General features: G+C 38.2%; 1 protein-coding gene across 2 annotated transcripts in view; it reads right to left on the reverse strand.

Annotated features, from left to right (window-relative positions):
- LOC134542357 (uncharacterized) overlaps nucleotides 1-16,782 on the reverse strand; it is a 196,566-nt gene that overhangs the window by 16,216 nt on the left and 163,568 nt on the right. Inside the window, exons 1-4 of one of the 2 annotated variants that reach the window (XM_063386530.1) lie at nucleotides 9,632-9,843; nucleotides 8,718-8,860; nucleotides 5,377-5,463; nucleotides 3,503-3,586 (exon numbers count right to left, since the gene is read on the reverse strand). In XM_063386530.1, coding sequence (XP_063242600.1) covers nucleotides 3,503-3,586; nucleotides 5,377-5,463; nucleotides 8,718-8,841 — 295 coding nt within the window. In that variant the 5' untranslated portion in view covers nucleotides 8,842-8,860; nucleotides 9,632-9,843. Of the gene's footprint in view, nucleotides 1-3,502; nucleotides 3,587-5,376; nucleotides 5,464-8,717; nucleotides 8,861-9,631; nucleotides 9,844-16,782 lie in introns of those variants that run through there. The other variant, XM_063386528.1, reaches the window with a different exon arrangement.

The raw sequence follows: 16,782 nt of genomic DNA on the forward strand, positions 1-16,782 counted from the left end.
TATGATATTTCCTATTCTTCTGGATCAATCACTTCATCAATGTTTTGTTATGACGTCACGTTAAACTATCGTCCGTAAACCAACTTTACAGACAAACTTTTTTTTTTTTTTTTTTTTTTTTTTTTTTTTTTTTTTTTTTTTTTTTTTTTTTTTACTTAATTCAAAGATTTGTGGTGTGTACAGGGAGTGATATCTCTATTAATTTCTATACTCCTTTAGATAAGCGGAATATGGCCACCACAGTTTTACATATAAACAAATCCTACAAAAGTTTTAAACATTATGACAAATAAAAAATAGTTTCACAAACATCCTTAGTTTTTTTTTTGGTGTGTATAGTTTGAAGTTTAATATTACGTATGTACGTAAGTTCTTAAACATAGAGTTATTAATTAATTAATTTAGAAAATTATTCTTAGGTAGGTAATAAGTTTTTATATTTGTCAATATTGTTATTATGGTAGATAGGAGTACAGTACATTCTTATATTCCTTTATATCTCTTTCGATTTGGAGTGTTTCCGTACCATTCGGGGTCCTGAACATCACCCACCCCCAGGTGGTTAAAGCCCCAAAATTTCGAAAGTTTAAAAATTTTTAAAAATCTTTCTCTTTAGACTTTAAGTGTTTTCGAGCCATTCAGGGTCCTCAAACCCCCCCGCCGCCCTCTGGGAAAAAGCCCCAAAATTTCGATAATTTTAGGAATTTCAATTATAATTTGTTTCGAGATGGAGTGTTCCGAAACATTCCAGGTCCTGAACCTCCACCCCCCCCCCCCCCTCGCCACAAATGTGAAAGACACAAACTTTCGAAAAATTGGAGGTAATTGTATTAAAATTAAGTCATTATGAACTAAAGTGTCCGGGGCATGGTGGAACTTTTACCCAAAGTCGACTTCCCACCCAATTTTGAGGGAGGGGGGGGAGTGCAAAACCCCAAAATTACAAAAAATTTCAAAAATTTCTTACATTTAAGTATACTTTTTTACTATTTGGAGTGTTTCCGAGCCATTCGGGGTCCTCAAACTACCCTCCCCCCACAAGGAGTCAAAGACCCAATAATAAAAAAATTTCCCAAAATTTCGAAAACCTATTCTCTTTTGATTTGGAGTGTTTACGAGCCATTCGGAGTCCTCAAAATCAGCCCCCCTCCTTCACAGGGGTCAAAGCTCAAAAATTTATAAAATTTCAAAAATCATTCTCTTTCAATTTTTAGTGTTTCCCTGCCATTCAGGGTCCTCAAAATTACCCCTCCCCCTCTGGGGACAAAGCCCCAAAATCTCGAAAACTTCAGGAATTTAAAATATCATTTCTTTCGAGATGGAGTTGTTCCAAACCATTCGAGGTCCTGAACATCCACTTTCCACAAAAGTGAAAGCCCCAAAATTTTGAAATATAAGAATATATATAGTTGGATGTTGGCATGTATGACGTCGATAAACTCTTACACCGTTTGACCGATCGACATGAAAGTTGGCACATTGAAGTGTTTTTATCATGAAGAAGGTGTTTATGCTATACGTTTTTTTTGTAACTCGCCGTTAGATGGCGCTGTAGCGCATCAACTTCTAAACCTTTCAACCGATCGCCATGGGTAAACAGAAAATCATAGGTCACAAAAAACACAAACAGTAATTATGTGTCATTTCTTAATGTCTAACACACTGGACATATCGCTAGGCCTATCCATTTTGCTGTAACTCGCGGACAATATATCACCCGGTGTTCAGCCCGGGCAAAGCCGGGTACCTACTGCAGCTAGTTCAATATAAAAAGTACTTCTTTTTTTTCTTAGCAGCAAATTCTGACCTCTGTGGTCTGAAAGTTATTGTACCTGACTTGTAACACTGAGGTTGTGAGTTTGAATCCCATCTACTCCAAATACGACAAAAATGTTAGTATTTAAACCTCTATAAATTAAATAATTTTAACAAAAGAACATTCCTGTATATTATCAAAAGTCTACAATCAAATTTGAAGGGTTGATAGAACTAAGGGCAAGTAAAACTCCTTCAGTTTGAAAACAAAAATTCTATGTCACAAAAAATAATAACAAACACCATAACAACTTTATTAATACAGAAAACATGCTGCATGATAGAGCATGTTATCAAATACTGAAGAAGACAATATAGGAAACTCACGACTGTTAACATGTGCGAAGCACGAGACACACCCCTAGCAGCGTGAGCTGTAAGTATACGTGCAAAATTCAAATTTGTGCTAGTTTTAATGGGTGACTTAGGCCATGGAGATAAGAAGTACTAATAGCTCCCTGACTTAAACACGGTTTCTCTCTAAATTTTAAATAATAATAATAAAACCTGTGTTTGTACTGAAAATAATGGCATTATGTATTTTTCGTATTACTCCAAAGTTCTGAAAATGAATCCATGCTTCAAAATTAAGCATACAAAATAAAAAGCAGTTAAAGTGAAATTAAAACTTTAAAAAATCTAGTACTAGCAACATTGTTTCGAATGCTGGTACATCTCATGCCGCCAGGATTGCTGATTTTGTCTCGCAAAATTTGATGATTTTTCTATATTATTTTATTAAGCATAGTGATGTATTCACCAATATAAGAAAACAATATTTGATATTATACTAATAATACACTAGGACAGCTCAATACTAAACACACAGTCAAGAGTGTAAAAAATAACCTAGTGACAAGAGGTGTGTCTTCAAAAAATATTTCATAGATATAGGCATATTGTTAAAATATATATGTATAATATTATCTGGTGTCAAACATGATTAACATCTTTTTAAGTAATTTGAAGTATTGGAATTTATTTTTCCTCATAAATCTGTGTAATGATTAAAAAATATTTTGTTAAAAGAAAAGGGAAGTAATTATCAAAGTCATGTGGTACCATATGTATTAAACAGATATATTGTTCATACTGGACATACAATCTGTGATCCATCAGACTGACGTGACAATATCAGGTTTTCACACAAAAATCTTGAATTTATCCGGTATTATTCTCTATTGTATTTGGTCCTACTTCATTAGGAACAAAACAATTTTATATGATAGGTAAAAATTAAATAATGTACTTCAACTATTGAGATTAAAAACAGCTTCCAGTTCAATCAATCTGTTTTTAAAATTATTGATTTTCAAACTAAATTCTGAAGTTAATATAGCTTTTAATATTAAATCACTTTTAGGAAAAAACAGAAATAAAAGCTGAGCTGTTGATTTAAACAATAGCCAATGGACATATAAAAAATATATGAAACATATGATAATGTAGGATAAAAGCTGGAAGAATAGGAATTGTAGGATAAGTGGGAATCTTGAATAAGGACTGAATGTGAGCAATGAAGGAGAAAGATACACACAGGATAAGATTTAACTCAGCAGTACATCATAGTAAAATGGTCACTGAATTTTTATAACATTTACTTATTTTTCATCTGCCGCAGATGAGAAAGAGATTTATTTTTAATGTTAATTACAATCAAAGTAAGGTTTTTGAGTTATAAACCCACCTTCATGTGAAGTGAATGTAGTGTTCCAGTTGTTAACAGCATCTTGAACCTTCAATTGGAAAGGTGGGACATGAAGCTGCAACTCTGAAATGAAATAATGTAAAAGTAATGTGAAAGTGTCCAAGTCTGTAGTATGTAGATTTCTCTTTTGTTCAGTTCTGAGTTTAATGAGCATTTCTAAAACAAACCTTTGAAACATAAGGATATCTATAGAAGGATAATAATAAGCAAAATAAGCCAAATTAATAAGAATACGAAATAGATCTGCTATTCGCAGCAATGTGCTAAATTTTACATTTGAAAGCTAAAATTTTTTCAGTGACTACGTCCACATGGTTTACGAGGACAATCACCAATAAATTGTTATTTAATGTTAGAAAATAAGCTGAGGTGAGGCATCAAAAAACAAATATGGTTCCAACCCACAGTTTTATATTGTTTCTAAAAGACATAAAAACTTTGCTAAAATAGATCTTTTATTTTATGGAATGCCAACTTTTCAAAAAACACAATAATATTTTCATGTAGGAAATTGGTGTTCGTACATTGGTTGCAAATATAAATCACTATTCAATTAAAAACACAATTTCTACTTTTTTGTCAGTTATATCTTCTCTATTCGGAGTAAATATTCAATTTTAATTTACAAAAAGGTTGCTGGAAAATATTGTTTCATGACTTCCAGCACAGTTACTGATTATTTCTTTCCTATTTTGTGGCTTTCGCAACCAGCTCTTCAGTTTCGTTACTTTATCGAGACTTCAATGACTTTTCTGACCTGTAGACACCTTGAATTTAAAAACTTTAGTGTTACATACCCTATATTGAAACTAACAATAGAACACACTTTCTGACTTACAAACCAGTAATCAGTTAAACACAGTTGAATCTCGCTTAACCAAAACAAAGAGGGCAGAGGTAGTTAGTTTCGCATAACCAAAATTTTTGATAATAATTAACATTTCATTTTTTAAGAATTTAGGTGAAGTAAATTAAGGCATTTTCAGTTTTACCAATATTTACTAACAAAACACATACTATAGTATACAAAATACATGTAAAACCTATTTTTAATTACATTTAAATTTAGTAGTGTAAACTGTTTAACTATAAAATAAATTGTCTATCTTCCGCTGCTTTTTATTCTCACAACGTTTTCGAACAGCAGTGTCATGCCTTCATTTCACGAGTAAGACGTCAGCAGGCCTACCTTCCTCTTACCAAATCTCTCTCCCTCTCTCTCTCGGCTTTCTCAAAAAGAGATCTGAAAGGGCATTGACTGAACAGACAAACACATTATGCTATTTTTTTTTATTTCAGTCATTTTGGTTGAACGCTATTATGGTTAAAAGGATTTCAATTAGTAGAATTTTTACTTTAAATAATTTTTGTGAAGTAACATCCATTAAAGTTTGCACTCAATTTCATTGTTTAATACAGCTAAAGCTTTGATACCAGTTATTAGGAAATGGGAGTATTATTTATTTAGGCTTACAGGTTGTTCCGAAACTCAGATAATATATTTTACATAGTATTCCGTATCAAAATTTATATAAAGATAGAGTTTTTGGATGTTGTAGCCTATATTATATCCTAAGGGTGATATTTATCCTTAAAAATAAGGTTTGAAAATGTTATTTGTCAAAATACTGAAAACACTATGAAATTAAATTACAATTACATACCAGATTTCTTCAACCTACTAGGATACTATTCATGACAATGGAATCCTTAAAATAACAGAACGATCTACAATCTACTTGCATACAAAATTTTGCCTTCAAATGTTATTGATTTGATGCTGCATGTGGCACAAACACTCACCAAAATTATACAAGATACTACAAGCATAGTACTATATATGCACAACCAACCTTTTGCAGTATCACTTTCTACTTTACAAGTGATTGTAGCAGATATCTCCACCATGGTGTTCTTAAAGCAAGGCACCTCAAGGATTGCTGAAATGTAAAGTTTAGATGATTATTTAAATTTCACAGCAGCATGTTGTGTTAACCATGCACATAAAATTACATAGCACTTCAGTAGAAAAGAAAATACATTACTTCACAACAAAGTACAGTACACAATCCTAAACATAACAAAACTGTATTAACTTTGAACTTAAGTTAAAAGTTTTAGTAGTTGAATCTAAATAGTCCTGATGCTAGTTTCTCTTAACCATTCATTTCTCACTGTTCAGCTTATTTTGTGTATAAATCTTACAGTGTCATAAAGACTGGCATGTATAATTTCCCTCAGTATGCAGTTTCCCATCAGCAAAAGTACATGTCAAGTCTGATGGCCCTGATTCTGTCTGTAAAGGCAGGGGCAGGGGCGGCTCCAGGCAAGCCGGGCAATCGTAAAAGGCCCCGTGCCAGATCTTTTACTATACCAATGCACCTGTAAAGCATAATGTTTTGTCATGAAATTATAGAATCCCCTTCATTATAATATGTAAAAATAATTTATTCAGATTTTTATAATGCTACATTCACCTTTATTGTTATTTATTTTAGTATTTTTAACATATAAATAAATTAGCAAAACCATCATCAAAACTTAAGTTCCTGGTTGGCTCTAAAATGATTTAAAGCATTTATTTTTTTTATTTTTTTCAGGAATCCTCTTTTCTCCGGGAAGGGGGGTGGGGGTACTTTCTAACCTTTAACGCCTAATCCCCATGAGTAAAGCCCCTCTCATAAATATTAGGACCCCACAAAAGTAAGTAGCCCAGGGCCCCCACAAAGTCTAAGGCCACCACTATGTAAAGGACTGAAAGAGCCTAGGCCAGCCATTACTGCTAATGGTGAAGTTCTTAATGATGTGTCTTTGTTATATAGCCCATTCATTCAGAAAAAAAACTATAGAAAGTTAACTCTACAGGTTGAATGGCCATCAGCTGTTGTTAAAAAGGGTTGACTCCTGATTCCCCATTCTTCAAACCCCCATCCTGCTAACACCCTCCTAAATTAATGCCATTCTTACACCTTCCATTCTTAACATATACTATCCCATTCTCATAGGTAAGTTGTGTCTCTTTCTAGATTCTAAATAACTATAAAAATTAATATGTAACAAATGAACATAAATTGTGTTTTCATACCACAAAATTAGTTCACTTATTAAAATATATTTAAGAAAAACTGGCTCATTTTGGTTCTAGAAAGTGGTGGAGAAACAAAGACATATTCAAAGAACATTTGGCCATAAAGATATTTCTTCTTTATAGCTACTTATAATGTGAGCCAAATTGATATATAAATTAATTCACCAGACAAAAAATTAGTCACACCAGGAGAAATCATTACAAGCATCATGTGATACCGTGTAACTTCCCATCTGGACTTGATAACCGCCTGGATTCGGTTATGAAGTGAGTCCATAAGGTTGTGCAGGTACATCGCATCCAGGTTAAACTACTCTCTGAGGATTTGATCACGAAATTCCACCCAATCGCGAGGAGTGTGAAGTCGGCGATTTACCCACTGTTCCAGCATGTCCCACAGATTTTCAGAGGGGTTCAAGTCAGGTGACTTTGCAGGCCAATCGAAATGTAACTTGGTGGGGGGGGGGGGGGGAGTGTTTATAAAACCAGTCACAAAAATCGGGGTATACTCATCATGCAGATGTTGACAGAAATGCAACACCTGAACATTCAGAATGTTTAAATAAACATGCTGGTTCATGTTAGTGGTCACCGCAGTGAGCGGGTCCAATGCATGATACGAAAAACAGCCCCAAAACATCAGAGACACACCTCCGACTTTAACCTGGCCTTGCACACATCCAGTATGAAATGCTTCATTCGGCCTTCGGTCTCGACAACGTGCATCATTGGAATAAAGGCAAAAACGTGATTCGTCAGACCACATTAAGTTCCGCCAGTCAGCTGATGTCCACGTTCGATGATTTCTAGCCCATTGAAGACGCGCAGCTTTATGTGCCTGTGTGAGCATTGGCCTCTTGCGAGGTGATCGACTCCAAATTTTCACTGTATGCAGTTCCCGTCGAAATTTTCTCTCGCTGACAGTTGGGATGGACCTTCATTCACTGATTGCTGCAATTCCTGTCGGGTTTGGAAACGATTTTGATGCACAAGCCATGAAACTGGTCTTCAGTCCCTCTCAGTCAGGATCTTTTTCCGACCACAATTCTGACATCGTGTTTCGTGGGCACGTGCAGTACACCACTGCTTGTAGACACGTTGAACAGTCCGCTGCGAAACATCAACAAATCCAACAACTACGGCCATGGGCACGGCCAAACACGGTTGCCCTTTTTTGCCACTGCGTCACATCTTACTCTACCCATGTTGGCGTACACTGTCCGCTTGAAACATCAATAGCTCACTGATCGCTACTTCCTTATGTTCACGTAAAGGCAGTGTGCGTGCGGTTGGGCACGGGACTCATTCACTGCGCCATCTGTACAGGTTTAACGCTCCATCTATACGTGCGCACTGGGGCGACTAATTTTTTGTCCGGTACAGAAATAATGCATATTTATAACAGAAGCAAAACTATGTTCATATGATTATGACGGGACTTAAAAATTATAACTAGTATATAATATACCGTATGCAGCTTTAAGTTGGTAAAGAAATTAAGTTCTACAACACAATCTTGTTTTCGGGGTTTTACATCAGAATACAAGAATAAACGTAAATTTTCCTTCTCTGACATGCCTGCACATCATAATATCTTCCTCAGAAAACTAAAAAATTTATATTAGAATAATTTCTTCATAATAATGGACAACGATTACAATGAACTTCCTGAATTAAAACAGAGAAGATAAGCCATTTCCTAAAAGTGCATATTTTATACAGCTATCTACCCACTGAGACAGAGTTATGTATGATCACAAAGGTGGTCAAATATAATAAACCAAAAATATAGCATCACAAAGAAATCCTGTGCTGGTAATTCCGTTGCTTACGTCAGGATTTACCATCCAGTGTGCCGGAGCACAACAGTGTGCTGTAAACCCTCAGTAAATATGCTGCAATATTTTGATAAATATAATAATAAATTTAGCATATTTGGAAAATTAATAAAACATTAAGTACAGGCATTAGAGCTGTAGTAAGCTAGGACTGATTCAGTGAAGAAAGTATTAAAATAAAAAAATGTTAGAAAATGGTGTAAAAATACATTAAGTGGTGCTAATGTAGAAACACAAAGGAAACTTTAATGTGCTGCATGGGACTCACTTAAGATATGTGCTGTAGTATTGGCCAGGAGTGACTCTACACTCGTCCATTGGGTAGCTTTCTGGAACTGCACAACACGAGTGCAGTAGCAGAGGTTGGGCTCATCGTCACAGCTCAGCAGCATGTTGATGGCTGACACATTTCTGAAAGAAAAAAAAAATCATAACGTTACATAAAGAACGTTACCTACCTAACATTAGTTGCATTAAAATCAAGTATTTCAAAGATATATGATTCGCTATTTCAACTTCTCTAATTAATTTCTATATTATTTGGAAATAAAAATTTGACCATTATTAATAGAACGGTAATAACTTGGTAAAATGTTAACATTATACCTATATTATAATCTTAAAATTTATCTCACGGATACTTTAAGTGATCTACTTATAAGGCTATAGACAGCGGGTAGGGACGGACAAAGCTTAGATTTTTTTTGAAGTGAAACTTCTTTGCTGAGGGGGCTACAATTTTTGAGCGTTACGAAAATTCCGATCGCATAAGTGGAATAATTAGGTACGCGGTGGGGAAACCAAGAAAGGGGGGAATAGTTAGGTATGTGATGGAGGAATCGGGAAAGGAGGGGAATATTTAGGTATGCTGTGGGGGAACCGGTAGAGGAGGAGACAGCAGGGGAGACGTAGAAATGACGCAGCACACTTGCACACTCGCATGCATGGGCAGTAACATAATTTAGCGCTCGCATACTTGCATATATTTGTTTTAACTGCAACGTCAGCCAAAGAGAATTAAGCATTACTTCTTTGGCACGTGGACTCCACACAGACATTTTTATTTTTATTTTGGATAACAAGAAATTTAGAAGAAGGAAATTATATATATATATATATATATATATATATATATATATATATATATATCAACGCATTTGAAAGGTGTTGAAAATTAATTACCAAAGTTATGGAGCAGATTATCTGTTGCTACATCTACAGCTGTAGCGGTGTTTACGGGAGCCATCACACCCACACGAGAGGTTGAGCAGAAACACGTCTATCAGCGGAATCGATTCAGTGGGTCCATGCCCAGAATGAGCGGGCGAGGCACAGAGCTAAAATCGTCCAGCGATGCTGAGCTCGCGCGCGATGCCGTCACCGCCTGCGGTCCAACAGAGGAGAAACAAGAAGGAGGGGAGAGGAAGCTATCGCCGCGACGTCCGAAAGAGGGAGGAAGAGAACGATGAAGGGGGGGGGGGGAAGGGAAACTATTTCTGGCCGCGTCCCGCGCAGGGTCACTCGGGTTAGGAATGCAACGCACGGCGCGGCGGCTCCTTCAACGCGCCTGACACCACAGCGACGGGACGGACTGTGGCGCACACCAGAGCCTAATGGATCCCTAGCTGAGGGACCCACTAGAAGTGCATCGCAGTGACATGGCCCCCACAAGGGTGGGGCTGGGTGGACCCCTGGGCCCAGCCCTGTTTATTTTTATCTCAGTGTGTGAAATAAATATGCATACTCGCTGTGGTTATTTTAAAGTAAAATAGTTTTATAAATAATGCTTAGTTTGGACTCATAAAATAGTAACCAAAACTTTACCCTGTATTTTCAGGTTAAATAACATTCTAAAAAGAGTGTAGGTAAGAAATAACCATGCAATTCTAATGTATGTAGCACGTGGCTGTAAAATTTAGATGGTGAGGGGGGGGGGGGGGGGGTGGTCTCCGATCCTGGGTCCAGGGCCCGTAATCGAATGTGGTGGTCATGCGCAGTGGACGCGGCCATTTTTCATTTTCTTCCGAATTCCCTCAAGGGATGCATCGGCATCCCTACACGCGTCCCCTAAAAATCGAGGTTTCTAGGAATGCGACACTCGCGCCCACTAATGCGCCCCTACATCCATTAGCTTCGGAATCGTGTTTTACTTTGTTTGTATACAATATTACTTTAGATTTTTCGCATAAGAATTGTTTAAAATGTTATAAGAATAAGTGATAACTCACATAGAGACAAATAAAAATCTTAATGGAAATTTACGAAAAGCGAACTTAAACTTACAGGGATCTTAATTCTCATTGTAAGTATTTGTAATATTTTGAGATTCTTAACAAATTTTTTATTTTGATCGCTGATATTCATAACAGTCATTAATTTATTCCTTTTAAATTGGTTGTTGCTATTTACGTTTGGCTGAATATTCGTAGATAAGATGACTCAAAATGGCTACGTGAACATTAGTACTTACTACGACCAACTGTCGACAGTAAAAGTATTCGGATACTATCGATCCATTAGAAATGCGTCCTCTACATTGTGGCTGTATTTGCTAAGGGATGTATGGATGTGTGCGCTGAGTACGCACGCCTATGTATTCGGATACAGCTCAGGTTTCTGGCCTCGACGTCGAACGGTTTACTTGCCACAACGTAACTGTAAAACGGTAAAATTATTTTTGGTACCAATATACATTACAGAAACCCGCATCACTCTGGGACTAGCACTCCTACTAGCTCTGTCGGGCTCGGAGGGTGACAACACAAAAAGCTAATGTTCCCCAAATAGCGTTTCTAATAGACACGATAAATAGCGCTTCTATAGCTAGCTAGTTCTTTTGTAAAATTATAGAGCGTTAATATTTATAATTAGATATGAATTAAAATGTTTATGAAGGTATTAAATGTAATATTTTAATAATAAATAGTAGTAAAAAGATTTATAGTTTGTTAAATGAGTTTTTTCTTTACGGTAATGTGTTACCCCCTAATCCCTTCTTTAATAACTAAAGAAAATAAAATTAGCTAATATACTGCCTAATGTAGAAAATTACTGTTTTTATAATGAAAAAAAAAAACCTTTAAGCATTCTGAAATTGTATAACAACCACGAACGGGAAACAACCACGAACGGGAAACAACCACGAACGAACAACAACCACGAACGAACAACAACCACGAACGAACAACAACCACGAACGAACAACAACCACGAACGAACAACAACCACGAACGAACAACAACCACGAACGAACAACAACCACGAACGAACAACAACCACGAACGAACAACAACCACGAACGAACAACAACCACGAACGAACAACAACCACGAACGAACAACAACCACGAACGAACAACAACCACGAACGAACAACAACCACGAACGAACAACAACCACGAACGAACAACAACCACGAACGAACAACAACCACGAACGAACAACAACCACGAACGAACAACAACCACGAACGACTTCCTGGCAATAAACCAAACTTCAGGCATTAATTATTATTAATACTGTTACGATTTACCGAGGGTTCGTAAAGGATAGCCCAATTAAAGATTTTATTACACACACAGTTTTATTGATGGCCACTACTTATGTCACTAACAATTAATCTTATAAATTTGCCAAATAATCAAATGTACTTAAAAATGTTGCTTCACCAGTCACTAGATTCTTACAATCCACACACCTCGCTGGGCCGCACCTCTGGCGCAACTCTCGCCGCAGCACCCCTCGTGGTCCTCCGTCGCAGGACTCCGTCGCCTCACTCCGCCACCGCCGTCGCACTTCCCCTTCGCCGAGATCCCACTCGACGCCTCGCTCGGAACTTCGCTCGGAACTCTGCCGCGCCCGCGACACTATCGCCCGGAAATGAACTCTTCGCCCTGGAACCTTCCTCCAGGGACTTCGCCGCTTTATCGCCCGGAAACTCCGCTGCGGGAGAACTCCCGACTCCATTGAACTCACTCACTCCCTGCCCTGGAACCTTCGTCCAAGGACTTCGCCACTCTGCCGCACCCGCGGCACTATCGCCCCGGAATCTCCGCTGCGGGAAGGCTCCCGCCTGAACTCTCTCTCTGAACTCTACTGCTGAGGCCGACGTCCTCTTTTTATATATCAGCCGCCATTTCTGGAACTCACAAGTGCGGCTGGGACCAGTCGCGTCATTCTGAGGGCTGGAGGGAGGGGAAGCGGCGACCCAGGTGCGCACTGCACATCTCATGTTACGGCGGCATGTGATGCAGCCCAGCTAGCTCTGCACCTGCGGGTGACGTGGCCTTGCTCATGTTCGTAACAATACTATACTATGCGAGACTGATAGTTATCTAGTGCCTACGTTCGAGGTTTAAAAAAAAGTATTTACAGTCGATTTTTTAAAATACATTATATCGTCACGCACTTTCGATCACGATGGTTCATTTGTAGATTCACAGGTGGCAGTGTAGTCGGTAGCTCTTCGCGGCTTGTGCCCGAGTCGTGTCACCGCTCGCCGCGACCACAGAACGAGGGAGATATAGAAGTGCGACTCTTAGGCCTACACTGGAAACTGAAACCACGCTTCGCGTGACATGTGACGCCATCTGTTGGGTGGGCCCATTACTATTAGCAAAAAAAAAAAAAAAAACTTGGGATAGAGGTTCTAGTACAAAGTTTTATGTTAGTAATGTTAATTTATTTACTTGACGACTAAAATTACTTAGTAGAAGTAGATTTTTAACTGTGCGAAGAACACTTAAGAGTGGGATAAATAGCTACTATAAATTCCGGCTGCTTGAAACGTAACATGTGCGTGCAGAGTAACCCGACAAGACATGTGTTATCGAAAACCAGGCGCAGATAACAGCCCGAACCCGACCACTCTAATGGCGAGGATTATCTACAGCGCTCGGGTCTTGCTGAAGGGATGGAATAAAAGTGTCCTATCTCCAAACAGTGAAGTAGTAAATTTTCTGCTCAAACATAAATGTGCAGTGACTTACGCGTGTGCAAGTAATTCGCAATTGTATGAAGATAATTATTACCAAAAATCATATACTATAAAAGAATGTTACTTGTAAATCGTTCAGTTTTTACGTTTTTGTTATTCTGATTACTTTATTTTCTGCAAGTAGTCAAATTTGTGCTAATATAAACCTTTTTACTAATTAATTTTGCTTATTAATAACAACATTAACCGCATTCTGACAACTGGGATCAGTCATTATACCTTTCCTCAATGATATGTAAAAATCTCATTCATCTGCATTAACTGGTTTGACCTCTACTTGCCGTCGCATTGACCACTAAAACAGCTCTAAATGAAGCCCTTTATCGCCCTCTTAAGGCTGTTTTGTAATAAAAAAAAAGGTCACGTTACGTAGAAATGAGTAGGAGATGCAAACAATCCTGGTTGGCCACATCACAAAAATATGTAGCTACCAAAATGGAGTGAATTAATTTTTCGCTGGTTTGTTTGCCTGATAATAGCATGTGCACTACTTCTCACAATCAATGCAGCTGTGTTGGCAATATATTATGAAAGCCGCCATCTAGCGGACGGGCCCAAAACTGCTTCAAAAAGCTAGGTCTCGATAATGTTCGCAGGCTTTCACGGCCACTGTCTGAAGTAGCTTGGCATCTTGGTTGTAGCCGCATCCTTGGCGAATAATTCACCGACGTTCCGGTCGACATTGCAGTCGCCATCATCAGGGAGCATTTACCTTCTCAGTAACTACTCAGTAAAGGACGCGGCTAGGGTGAATTATTCACCAAGAACGCTGCTAAAACCCAGAAGCCAAGCTACTCCCCCGCGGGCACGAAAGGGGACCCGAAGAGAAAAGCAGGCGCGAGGCGCACCGGGCTGGGAGAGTCGCGACCCGCGGGCGGGCAATTCGTGTCCATTGTCGGCAATTGGGCCGCAGGGTCCCGAGAGGTCGGCGCGGGAGACGGTGCGACAACTATACGTGTATCGCTCGCCCTCCTCCCCGCCTCGCTCCCTCACCACCATCCCCTGCAAACCACAACGCCCAGAGCATCGGGAGAAACTGCCCGTCATATCCGCTCAGAGTCTGTTTACGAAATGCTGAGGTCTGTTTCCGTATTTAGTTTATAGGAGTGTGTTTTCAGAACAGTTTTTTTTTGGACAAGAAACTCCCGGTAAAGATTCTTGAAAGCACCCAAGGGCCTTGCGTTACACATTTGTCTTTAATTCTCCGCCATATAATGTAACTGTTACCACTCTGATCTCACAGTTGACATTCACCAAAAGTGGCATCCCCAGAAATCAAACATAAACAATAAAATTCACAAGTCAGAAAACTACTACGTATTTTTAAAACAAAATTATTTGGCCAGATATTATATTTTTGGAATCTACACGCGTCTCATTGACTCCTAGACGGGTCTGGACAGAAGATCTGTAGCCACAGAGTCTGCAAGTCCATAGACATGTTCAATCTCTCATCACATCACATCACTGCGGTGGTAAATAGCGATAATAAACTAAATGTCAATATTTACGTACTGCGCGCCAGTTCAGAGCTTTGCACTTAAAAGACGATACAGCACTAAAATCACCAGCGAGAGTCGCACTCATCATTATAATTCCGCCTCACTAACAGAGATACACTCCCGACTATAGTCGGTAGGCGGACCCCTTATACGGTGAGAAACATACATACGCCATGTTAATTTCAACAATTTTTATAGTATAACTATATTTTATGATCTAAAATTTTTAATTCGCCTTCGTTCCGGCATAGATCACACAGTAATATTTCTTTTTTTTCTTTTTTTTTCGTGAATATTATTTAAGGGCTATTTATGAAATTGTAATTAGATACCTCCCTTAATTTGTTGTTGTCACAAATATTTTCCACGGATTATTCACTTAGTGTAATATTATGGATGTAAAAAGGTGCGCAAGTAATAGTAATTTATTATCATCACTTGCGCGACTTTTCACGCTTGTTATGTTGTTAAAAGTTTTTGTGATTAAAATATTAAAAAAAACTATAGTAGGTACAAACGTAAGTTTCAGTCAAATAAATTAGTTAAGTACTTCAATGCAAAGAATAAGGCTAATGCACAGACTTTGTACCAGCAGTAAGCTGCGAGTTGAGATTCATTCAGAAACCATCTATGGGTATGAGATATCTGAATCTCAGATTATCTAACTAGCAAATGATCAGCTTCCTTTGATTATTCAAGGGATAGAACGCGATCAACGGACCCGCAACTACAAAGTTGTTTACAAATCATTTCGACAGAACAACAGTGGATAACGATACGTAGATCATCGGTATTACTTTTGAGAACCTTCAAATTTGAGATAGGTTACATGACACAGAGTACTTATACTGTTTAGTTTCTTTTTCTGATGTTGGGAAAATGATGAGTGGTGCCGTGGAGTAGTAACAGTTTGGTGATCTTAAAAGAAAAAAAAAAGACCAATAATGGTGTCAAAAGCCATCTTTGCGTGCAGTTAGAATAAAAAACTGCATGGCCGCCAGCACACGCGTTAGAAGTGAAGCTTTGCAAATAGAGGAATAGGAAACTCGTAGGGTACACAAATATTTCAAAACATGTTACAAGTGTGCGAGCATACAACCGTACAGGCTAGTGCACAGGTATGCGAAACAGAAATATTATGCAAGAGTGCTGGAATGCAAATATGAAATCGAGCGGTGTTGCTGCCATCTATCTCTTATCCAATGACAAAAAAAAATATATATATATATATATCACACGTTGAATCACCCCAGCTACTGCACCCTGGGATGGGTAGAACAAGTTTCGGCCATAGAACAAGGAGGGAGACATAGAAGTGCGACTCTTACAGTAGAAAATAAAACTAAGTTTTGCGCGACATGTGACGCTATCTGTTGGGTGAGCCCATAACTAATAGCCAAAAGAACTCGGGCGAGAGGTTCTAATGCCAAGTATTAGGTTTAAAATGTTAATTTAACCAGCTGACGACTGAAAGCTTAGTAAAATAGATTCAAGCTGTGCGTAAACCACTTAATGCCGTTTTGTAATAAAAACTCACGATCTATATAAATCATACGTAAAATTTCTGATTATGACGCACCAAAAAATATGCGGCTACCAAAATAAAGTTAATTAATTCTCACTGGTCTGTTTGCCTGATAAAATAGCCGTGCATTAATTCTCACAATCAGTGTAGCTATGTTATTAATATATAATGAAAGCTACTATCTAGAGGGTGGGTCCGAAACTACTACAAAAAAACAAGGCACAGTCTCGGCGTGGCCTGGATACGGAGAGGCATCATCTGTGGTTAACTCCGGAAGCACGAAACACGCTGCTCCGGGGCCGCACGAGGAG

Source organism: Bacillus rossius (assembly GCF_032445375.1).
Source record: "Bacillus rossius redtenbacheri isolate Brsri chromosome 4 unlocalized genomic scaffold, Brsri_v3 Brsri_v3_scf4_2, whole genome shotgun sequence".
NCBI classification, from domain to species: domain Eukaryota; kingdom Metazoa; phylum Arthropoda; class Insecta; order Phasmatodea; family Bacillidae; genus Bacillus; species Bacillus rossius.